Source organism: Chenopodium quinoa, unplaced genomic scaffold (genome assembly GCF_001683475.1).
Source record: "Chenopodium quinoa cultivar QQ74 unplaced genomic scaffold, ASM168347v1, whole genome shotgun sequence".
Taxonomy (NCBI): Eukaryota; Viridiplantae; Streptophyta; class Magnoliopsida; order Caryophyllales; family Amaranthaceae; genus Chenopodium; species Chenopodium quinoa.
Genome location: NW_018744062.1, coordinates 787329 through 799270, shown reverse-complemented (window position 1 = coordinate 799270; position 11942 = coordinate 787329). Strand labels below are relative to the sequence as shown.

The 11942-nt window shown below is 31.7% G+C and overlaps 1 protein-coding gene across 1 annotated transcript; it reads right to left on the bottom strand.

Moving 5' to 3' along the window:
* Window positions 1-3340: 3340 nt before the first annotated feature.
* On the bottom strand, window positions 3341-11690 carry LOC110690664 (protein DETOXIFICATION 53-like). The gene is made up of 3 exons (XM_021867518.1): window positions 11385-11690; window positions 10808-11077; window positions 3341-5255 (listed from the first exon to the last, which is right to left on the bottom strand). The coding sequence occupies exons 2-3, from the start codon at window positions 10949-10951 to the stop codon at window positions 3867-3869; spliced, it is 1533 nt and encodes a 510-aa protein (XP_021723210.1). The 5' UTR covers window positions 10952-11077; window positions 11385-11690; the 3' UTR covers window positions 3341-3866.
* Window positions 11691-11942: the final 252 nt, after the last annotated feature.

Genomic DNA, 11942 nt, shown 5'->3' with positions numbered 1-11942 from the left:
AGTTGGTCCTCTAACATGAATCATTTTTAATATTCCTAATCGACTTTGATTTCTAGACATGTAAAACCCTTTCAGAAGTTTAGTGAGTCTATTACTTTCAATAATTTTCTCCTATTGGGATTGACATGTAATAAGAAATTAAAGACTGATATAAATCATAAAACAATTTTTTTTTAAAGAACTTTTATAATATAATCTAATCCGGTTCCTACATGAAAAATATTGCATTTTAGATTTCATTGTGGAGATAAAAAGAAAAAAAAGTTTTTTTTTTAGCTTTTAGATCAGATTTTAGAGGGATTTAATCTGTTCAATTGTCACATCATCATCATACAAACCCCTCATCTAGTTATTATCAACAATATATAAGATTGTTCAAAGGTATATGCATTGGGGTTATGAGGACCATTACTAAACTGAATTACTGAGCTGGATATTATATAAGAGAATAAAATTAGAAAATGAACTAAAGTAAATTGAAAATCAGCTGAAGAGAACAGATCCTTATTATTGTTATTGTCCTAACATCGTTAATCCAGTTGCCTTCATATTACCTTTATTATAAACATATACTATATGTGGCAAAAGAGAAATCATAATTATTATTCAAAAACAATAATATAGATATGCAAGAGAGACGTTACAATCTAGTAGATGACATGTCTGAAACAATGTCTCTTTGTGAGGCAAAAGTCGTCTAATTCTTTGATGTGGATTAATGATATGACAATTTCACTTATTATATTCCTCAAGGAAAACGTGGGACATTACTAGTTTGTTTCTTTGTGTGCTTAAAAGGCGAAAAAATGAATAAAATTTGTGTAGTATAGTAAAAAGCAATCTCCTCAACATGTTCCCGTTTCTTCTTGTAGCAAACTCTAACCAAGAGAATGAGGAGAGAGAAAATGTGATTATAATGGTACACCAAATTATTATACTAGTATGTACTTAGAGATATACTTTATAATAACACACTAAATTATTAACATAGTGTTGATAGATTATGATCTTGACCGATAGATTTTCTCTATTTTCTTTCTTTCGGTCATAGGTTTCAAATTCACTGTCTATGCTCTCTATTTCCCTCCATTGTTCCTTCAATTCTTTCCAGCATACGATGAACTTTATTTTTTATATTAAACAATTGAGTATATATATTAATAAATTTGCCTCTTATTATCTTACGCAATTAAAAAAAACATAACAATGATATAATTCAGCAATATTCCTCTTTACATTTAGTTTAGCTTAGTTTATTTTAGTTTATTTAATTCAGCCAGTTTTCTCTACATATTTTTGTTCGGTTTAATTCATTTACAAAATATAAAGGCTTTTATAACTTAAATATATTAGATTTAATTTCTCGTCCCCTCCTCACAAAGACACAAATTGGCTTGGCAAAGAGATTGATTTAATTACTGTGATAGGTAGGCCAATTTTAGAATTTGTATAGAATAATGGTCTGAATTTTAGTTCTACCTACATTTCGGTGGTCGGTGGTGGTTTTTGCCTTTTTGGGGTAGGTGAGTAGTTTCAACTTTCAAGTAGTGGTTCTATATTTGGTCATAGAATCTCAAGTTTATACATGTAAATTTTAACACTAAACAATGCAATATTAGATTTTAAACTTTGAAGCAAAAGAAAATATTAATAAATGAACACTATCAAGACATTGCCCAAACTTAAAAGCTAGTTTATGTTATTATACAAGAGGTGAGACTACAAGTGTTAACACTAAAAATGATTTGATGCAATTTTGTCAAATTATCGGCCATAAAATAATTTTTTGTATCTATATAAATATTTCGTATGATTAATATCAACAAAAAATACTTTGGAGTACTAAATTATCAATTTTATCTAAAAAACTTTATGGGTCTTATTTCACCTGGGGCTTTGAGCGATCGGTCATCCTGTACATGCTTAGAACCTGATTAATACCCATTAGCGCAAATAAAATTATTTACCATTTAACACGTTATAATATATTTTTTTTCTTCTACTCTTTCAATATTTATTTATTTATTTTTGTTCACCCTTTGGGATAATCCGGAATTGGGGCTCGACTGGGAGGGTAGGTTACAATCTCCTCCCAATTATTGTTGTAGAGGATCGAACACGCGGTCCTCCCAACCAAGTGCAGCCCCAATCACCATTGTAGCAACTATCAATTTGTACTCTCTCGAATTCATAATACTCCTTTGTTTTATTTTGTTTAGTCATGTATAGGGATGGCAATGATCAGGTGGAGCTCAATTCCTTCATCCCCTAAGAATCCATCCGTCATCCAACCATTTAACTTTTCATCTACATCCAACCCATCCATCATCAGCGGATGAATCGGGTGAAATAAAATACTTAAATACACCATCGTTTATTTTTAACACTAATATACATAAACTAAGAATTTGATATGTAGTTGACAAAATCTTTAAATTTCCCAATATTCACATTATTATACAAAGAGTAAGTAATATTACTTCTATATATAAAGTATTTGCTTTTTTAGTATTACAAGTAGGTAAAAAAATCATTTGTAAATTTTTTAAAATTATAAGTGGATGGATGGGTCAGGTGATAGATGGATGACGCTCCACCCAAATCCGATCCGATCCATCCACCATCCATATAAAATCCGTGTTTTGTCAGGTTTTCATCCATTTAATCGGGCGGATGATTTGGTTATCTATGGGTTCGGGTGAAATTGCCGGTCCTAGTATGTCTTACTTTTTACAATTAGGATGTGTTCTATTCACCTAATTTTTATTAATCTGAACTTATATGATTTTAGTTATAAAATAAACTTGGCAGCCCTAATTATCACAACTTATCTGAACTTATTTTTCCTGAACTTATTAACCCTTATCTGAACTAATTTGAACTTACTAACCCTGAACTAAGTGAAAATAAGGTGAACAGAACAATACCTTAGTCTTTACTATGCCGTTTATAATCTTTATATACTGTATAAATTATTTACTCAAACACTCACACCGTCACTTGTTTCGTTTCATTCTTCTTGGGCCTCTCGATTTATTCTACTGTATTTGTTTATCTAGACCATAATTAATGAGCCCAAGAAGCTTGGAAATTCTTCTTTGATTGGGCTTGACTGTTAAGGCCTTATTATTTAACCCATTTGTTTTCCTTCCATGCATTAAACGAAGTACTTATGAATTATGTTCTCCAAAAACTTCATAAGCTATTGAAAGATTATTATATTATATACACAAATCAGAACTCAATACGATCAAAAATTTTAATTTTACTATTGCTGTAATCTAATAAACATAAAGACTGTCAAATTTGGCTTCCGACAAAATTTTAAGTACGAAAAGAAAGTTCTATTGATCCTTCAGGTCTACAAAATGGAAGGTATACCAATGTATGGTACGTGGTATACCTTATTTTAGACAATTTACTGGAGCACGTCTCTTCTACATCTATCATGGATTACTCGTAAGAGTTTGTGGTACAATAATCTTGTTTTAAGGCAATTCAGAGATAAACTTGCATCCTTTTGTACATGTAAGTATCTAAATAGCCAATTCGTACATAAACTCACATAAAATCAACTTCAAATAATGCAAATTTCTATACTCAAAATAAATGCAAGAGATGGTACACTCCCTTACTCTGCTAGGGAAGCAATAATGTAAAGAAGGCGGTATTTGCCTGTACAAAATGTTAGTGTTAAAAATTGTTGTATAATCAATCATTCATCTCTATATGAAAGCCATTGTTATTATTTTGCCTTCCCTTTGGATAGCTGAGACCGTCTCAGCAATTAATCTCCTCCAAAATAATTGCACCCCAAAAAAGATTAATTCATATTTACTTAATTTCCCATATTAACCCAAAAATCCTCAAGATAACAGTCCTGTTTCCAAGTCCTCAGTTTCCTCCTCAGCATCTTGTGTTAACTCTTCAGACCTCTTAGCCTGGTGTTTCCAATCGGTCCTAATCAACGTGTATATCATCATGAACATACACGCGGCTTGAGCTGCAGCTAATCCAAACCATAGACCAATGAACCCAACCTTGAGCCAAAATGCCATTGCAACAGCAACAGGCAAGCCAACCAAATAGAACGCGACAAGGTTTATTTTAGCCCCGATTTTAGTCCTTGCTGATCCTGTCAAAACCCCACAAGCAGCTGTCTGAGGACAGTTTCCGATCTCACAGAATCCTAAAACAGGAAGTGCCACAGAAATTAATGACAGAATGTCAGGGTCTGAAGTGTACATCTTCCCCCAGACTGATCTCACCACTATAGTTAACCCGAAAGCTGTCACACCCATAGTTAGGCCTGAAACTAACCCGAGCACAGCCAATCGTTGTGCCTTAGTAGGCTGGCTAGCACCCAACTCATGGCCTATACGCGTTGACAGGCCCATGCTTAGCGCGTGTGGAAAGACATACAGAAGCCCTGTTGTCTGTATAAGTATCCCCATTGCCGCGACACTGGCCTTAGGATTCTGCAACAGTCCACAGAGGAAGAGCATAATTTCATACCACCACCATTCTAAGCACACAGATAACACACTTGGTAATGCTAAACTTAGCACCATTTTCCAACCTTGAAATGGGGAGAACAAAGTTAGACCGTGCCACGGCTTAGGCTCCATATTCGAGCAAAGAAGGTAGATGAAGATACTGAGGTCCAAGTTAATGGTGTTACACGCCGATCCTAGTGCAACACCTTTAACACCTAATTTAAGGTATATAACAAAAAAGTAGTTGATTGGAAGATGTAAAACTAGGCATATTGTAGTAGCAATAGTTAATGGTTTAGTGATGCATTGTGTCCTAAGGAAGGACCTTAAGGGGTGGAGGTGAACCTGAGCAATAAGCTCGGGGATAGAGAATCGCAAGTAGAGTTTAGCAACATCGATTATATCTTTATCCTGGCCAAGAAACAAGAGGATAGGCTCCATGTTGAGCCAGAGGAAGGATATTGCAATCGCGGCAAGTAGTAGTAGGCAGAGTGTTCTTTGAAAGGTTTGGCTGATAACTGACAGTTTCTTGGCCCCGAAAGCTTGACAGCAGATGGGTTCCATTCCCATGCTCATGCCTTTAATGACTGAAAAGCCGGTGATGTTGGCAAAGCTGATAGCTAGAGCTCCTCCTGCTAGTGGCGCGTCTCCTAGATGGCCTAGGAATAGCATAGAGATGACAGATTTCGAGTGGAGCAAGAGTGTCATTGTTGTTACAGGACATACAATTTTGCCAAGTGATCTCAGGTCCTCTGCAAGCTGCATCATTTTATACAAAACCATATTAACTTAAGCACACATCACATACATTTATTTGTACATTATATCAATTTAAATTGTGTAGTATGTATTATGTAACGATTGAAAACTAATGTGAATTTCTTTCTGTTTTCTTCATTCATCTCATCATTTATACACCTATATTAATTGACTATTATGGGTCAAAGAAAAATTATTTATTGACTAATCTTTAGTAATTGACACAAGTATTCACTTTATTTCAGTTATTTGGTGCCATGTTAAGCGGGATGAAAATGCTATTGTCCATAATTTAGCCCGTGTATTTCCTTTTGGTTTAGAACAGATTTGGGAGAACCATTGCTCATGTAAGGTTTCTCTGTATGTGATGGACAAAATTATCAATATAAGACACCTTTGGCTTTGTCTTTTTTTTTTTTAAAAAAAAACTTGGAATATCACTACAAGAAAATAACCTTTTCGTAGCGATTATTTTAACCTAAGATTCGAACATGCAACCTCAAACTTTTATATTAAATGTTTCACCAATAAGCTATGACATATTTTATGTATTCTTTGTCAAACAATATTTATATATCTAGTGTTGAAAAGGCTTTTCGTATCGATTTTTAGGATTTAGTGGCGATTGTAAATGATACGATTTCTCAAAATTATATAAATGTGTAAAAATAGTGTGGATATGTATTATTATGCTTTCCGTATCGATTTTATATGGGAAAACCATGGCGATTGTAAAAATGATACGACATCCTTAATTATTTCACAAACATATACTTGCATATTGTAGCGAATGAACAATCGCTTCGAAATAATCGCTACGAAAAGTGATTTTTCTTGTAGTGTATAAAATGGATTCCTTAGTTTCTTTGGACAAGATATTGTCTAGGAAAACAAATATTTTCGTAATAGGAAGAAACTTAGTGGCATGTAGAAAAAGAAAATTCAAAGCAACCAAATTTTTAGATCAATTAAAGTCAAGGAAAATTAATAATTACTAATTGAAACTTCCTATCTAAATGAATAAACTCAATATGGGTGTATATAGCTTGCAACAAACATAGAGAAATTTATTTTTAGTTGGGCAAAAACTTCGTTAATTTAAGGTTGAACAACATAAGCACTATTAACTCTTTTCAAGCATTTTGATAACATGTTGTAAGTTGTAACTTATACAATGAACAATTCATGACCAAGACTTGAAAAGTGTAATAAGTGATTTTATTATACAAATTTATCCTCATTTTAGTATGTTTCTGCTAAAGACTTGGTTACAAGTCTTAAAACTATTCAAAGATTAGAATGCATTGTTTCTTAATTACAAGATTTTTAGTGTGGATGCAGCATGGGCTCTCCTCATACCCAACGCTTAATATTCCACTTGAAAGTGGGGGGTGGATGAGATTCGAACCCGTGACCTATATGTCACGCTGGCTCCGATACCATGTTAGTGGACCAACTCAACCAAAAGTTTAAACTAATGGTTGAGGCCCAGGAATATGTTTTATACTCTATCAATTACATGTATGATAGTATGAAGCAGTGTAGCGTAAATTGTCTAGGATTTCTTATCTTGAGAAAACGTTAATCAATCATCTAATTGACCAAAAATATTTCTAAGAAACTAGTAATATAGATGTGGTCACATGCAACAGATCCTATTTGCCTCCACTTTGCATTGTTTCTTGTACTCGACGATGTGATGCTTACGTGTAGATTATTAGATTTCCAACTAAGTACACTATTTTATTCTTGAATTTTAATATTTTTGCTTAGAATAATCTCATGTCTTAAAAGTCAAGTGTACAAAAATACTAACATAGGAGTTAATCGATTCTTCCACGTGCTTAAGGCTAAATGACATCATCTGGTTAATCATCATCATTAGGTTAATTATCTTTCACTCTTTTATTTAGTTAATGATAAGTATTAATAAATCGATTTAATTGTTTGGCAGTTTGACAACTAAAAAGAACATACTACAGTGTTGACTATTGAGTATACACGATGATGTGTCTTATTTTTAACCCAAAAGTAACTATAGTTTGTTTCATTAGATATATACGTCTGATATTAGTTACCTAACTTGTTAGGTAGATAGACTTTCTTCTATATATATATATTTATTAAAAGACTTTAATTTGTAATTTAAGCATTTGAATTTGATGTTGACCACTAACTTAGTTGTCCCATCAACTAAATAAGTTGAATAATTTAACATGTTAGCTTTAGCAAAACATTTAGTATAATATCTCCCATTTATATGCTTTAAAGAACACTTAGTATTGATTTAATATAGGATTTAATATATTATCAACTAACTAATTATTTAATATTGCTAAGAAACATATAATGGGGGGAAAATATAGAAATTCGATGCCGATACTCTTGCTTGAAAAGGGTTGGGAAGAAAGAAATTTGTGTGTATGGATTTAATGGTGATATTCTCTATAGGTGGTGGGCGGCTCTTTTTGGGCTCTACTACTTCTTTTGCTGTAGCTTCTTGGCATCTTATGGCCTTATACATTTTTGTATTTGTGAAGATTAAATTGAAAGTTGTATTCCTAGGTCATAAATTCGAACTCCATCACCTATATTTAGTCACAAGTAGAGGATTATCTTACTTTTTCCCTTTACTCTCAAACAATGACGGACGTAATTAAGTTGACTAGCCTATGAGAGGTGTTGGATCAGTAAATTTCCTTGTTACCCACCAAAAAAAAATACAAACAATTTCATACATGTTATTTTTTTAAAACTACATGCAATAACTCACACATTAGATTTACATTCTGTTTGCACCGTTCACACATTAAATTTACTTTCTAATTTTTTAGGGCGAGTAATGCATACAAGAATGTGAATTCACAATGCCGGAATGGATAAACTATGTTATTACGGAATATGTAAAATGTTGTTGGATTAGTTCCATGTAAATTTTCAAAATGTTCACTATTTTTTAACTAATACTACATATAAAGATATTGATGATCAAAGTTAGGGCCTGTTTTGATTGACTATACTGAGCTGAACTGAACTGAACTGAATATTTATTTTATGAGAGAAGAAAATCAAGAAATAAACTAAACTGAACTTATTGTATTGAATTGAACTGAAAATAATATGAAGAGAACAGGCCCTTAGTTTCATCAATTATAAAAGCCAAATTGTTACATGTATTTAGAAACGAAATATCTATTCCTTGTGTATATTAGAAAATTACAATGATAAGCAACATTTTTTTTTTTCAAACTAAATTAACTTATTATTTTGTTCGATAATACAAGATGGAAAATATAGTAAATCATAAGTTAAATTCAATTACGTTATTGTTAGAAAATGTCTCAGTAACTAGTTTGGTAATTTGTTTACAATATTTTCCAAAGTTCATTAGATTCTAATGTGGTACCAACATATTTTGCAAATGTTATTACATGCATCTGGGTGTACCATGTATCTAACATATTTTTAAAAATAATAACCTTAGTGGATTTTGCACTTGTGTGTATATAAAAATCTCTCCATTTTCATAAATTTTGAGTGAAAGAATAACCAATGCCATCATTAGGAACACTGTATTTGATAGGTACATTGCACAAAGATTAGAAGTTGTTTAACTAGTCTTCATACAATGAGAAATATTATGATGTGGTTTGATTCTACTAAAGATTTTTATCTTATTAGTTACTAATCTAATGCCAACACATTGAAGATCTTCTTATTTTCTTACCACTTATTTTGTTGCGTAGACAAAGCCACATATAGCACCAAATTTGTATTAACTCCATTTAATTTCTTAATTATAGTATTTGAAAATCTTTTATGTCGCACAAATAATACTCTAACTTTTATTGCAAATAATGAAACAAACAAAGGTAGTTATACTTTGAGTCTCCACGTTACTTAAGGACCAAATGTATGTCCACAAATACACATAAAAGAGAGTAAGAGACATTTTCATGATACTCCGTACTTGGCAAAATAATACTCCGTACTCCAATATCATTTACTAATCTTTTCATATCACTAATACAAAAGTTTAACTTTTCAAAGCATGAATGAATAATTGAATATTTGCAAAACAAGTTAAAGCATAATTTATTAGTTTGGATGAATTTAAAGCATGAATGAATAATTGAATATTTGTAAATAGTTCATTAGTTTGGTCTCCCCTAAGTTTTTTCCCAATTTATGCCATTAGTTGCACCAAATTTATTATGTTGACTTTGTTAGGGAAAAAAAAGGTTACTAGGGACATAATTATAGACTTCATTTCAAACATGTTATACATTAATCTCAATATGCTAGTCAAATTTGTGACATAAAATTTATTAATTAAGCTTACTTCAAAGAATTTTAATTTCATTCATCTCATTAGAAACCTCCACAACTCCACCCTAGCCACTTGGTCAGGAATTGAAATTACGAAACTGCCCATGGATAATATGACAAAAGTGATTTCAGTTACTAAAAGAAGGGCCCACATTGCCAGCTCCTAGAATAGAATGGGAATAATGATAAATTAAAGAGGGCAAATCTGGTAATAATTAAGGTCAAGGGTACAGTAATATAGTGTTAATTATAATTAAGAGAATAAGTTCCATAATTTTGAACACTAAAAATATGAAAAAGTTTACTAAGTAGGTTGCTCCTTTTTATGGGTTCATATCAATTAGTGCTACTAATGAAGATTCTTAGTCTAATTTTGAAGGAATATTAGAGGACTACTCCACTCTTAAAAAAAGTATGGCCCATTTTATTGTTTACTAAATTTAGTATTTAAATTCATTTTTATATTTATGGACTAAAGGGAAACAGCGTTAGCTGTCTACTACTGAGCAGGAGCGCTTAGCCATAATAAAGCCTCTAGGGTATGGTATCCGGGTGGCCGGGTTAGGGGTCGAATTCTGTCTATAATCTATATCGTTACTCTTTGCAAGCACGAAACACCTCTCGATACTTCATAAAAATTAACGAAGTTTCTAAGTTTATAAGATATATTGAAAATGAACAACACACGTGGAAATTCAATAGACATAATCACCCCTTAGGTTACGCAAATGTGCAATTACGACTTGGTGCTTTGGTAGTGATTTTGGGTAAATGGTAATTTTATTGAAATTGAGTTGTGGGTTTTTCCTACATTTAGTAACTACAATGAAGTTTATTGTAAGATATAGAGAAAATTTTAATGGAATAGTGACAAGAAAATTGCCCAAGTATGATTTTTATCAAACTCTTGAGCAAACCTAAAGTCTATGTAATAATATTATTAGATTAACATAATAAGGTCATATAATATTAAAAAAAATACTACCTCTGATTTTTTTAGTTGCAACTTTAAAATATTTTATACTTTATAAATAATACCCCAAAGTTGCACCTAATAAAAATAAGAGGTAGTCAACATCTTTTTAGAGGAATTTAAAATCCCTTGCACATTGACAATTCTTTTACTTATTACATAAATAAAAGTAAATTAATAAAGAAAGAAAGATTTAATTAAAAAAAATAGAAGAGTTAAAAAAGAAAACGAAAAAAAAGCTGTTAATTACCTCACTCAATGGGAGACGATGGAGGATGCCATGAAGAAGTCTTTGATTGCTGCTATCATGATCACATTCTTGTTTATCTTCTATACTAGGTTGGATCAACGACTCGCTATCGATAATCGCTCCGGAATCATTCGCGGGGCACATAGCTTATCGGGATTTATACTGCGTTGTTGCTGTCGTCGTCGTTGTTATTGTTATTATTATCGATGTTGTACGGACTAGAGAGAAAATGACAGTTCCGTGCCACGGATTGACTTAAAAGAGATTTTCCTAAGAACAGGAGAAATTTTTATGTTAACTCAAGAATGAAAAATTATGCAAAAATATTATTATTTTTTTCTTTAAAAAAAAACAGAGGAAAACAGAGAATGAGAGGGAAAAAAAAATCAGGGAAATAACAGAGGAAATGAAATTAGGGTAAAGATAAGAAAATAAAAATACATAAAAGGAGTTACAATTATGTGGTTACATATGCCATACTATTATGTCTGTATTTTTGTAGTCAAAGTAATGACATAAATGAAAGATTTTGTTACCAAGATAGTAAATGGTAATTTAGTGGGAGATTAATACAAACCTTTGCACGAGACGAAAGTAGCCAGTTTCTTTGGTCATGCGGGGTTTAATAATATCGACAAAAGACGAGGTAGTAATTGTATTATTGGTACTTTTGTTGGGATGAATTATGGATTTATGGATATAATGTTGCCAAGTTTTCAACCCATTTAAGGGTAGCAGAAAATTTTGGTACGAGAAGAAGAAAATGGAGGAAATTTTAGCCACTTAGATATAAGAGAAAGAGATAGATAGATATAGAGAGGGGAAAACTTTGTTAAAAGAATTTTTAGGGTGGGACTAAACACTTGATACTACTAGTATAGTAGTATGGCAAACAAAGGTTTCAATGTATATATATTAATGTATAGAGTGCTTTTATATAAAGTTTATATACTATGATTCCACTCTTTGGTTTTTTTTTTTTAAATGTAAATAAATGATTTGAGGTAGGTTTTGATACTAGCTTCTGCTATAATGTATCCTTTACCAAGAATACTTAAAAATTTACCAAACGATAAATTATTTTAATGTTTTTATTGGCCATTTCATTTAATAATATCTATCAATAAACAATAAT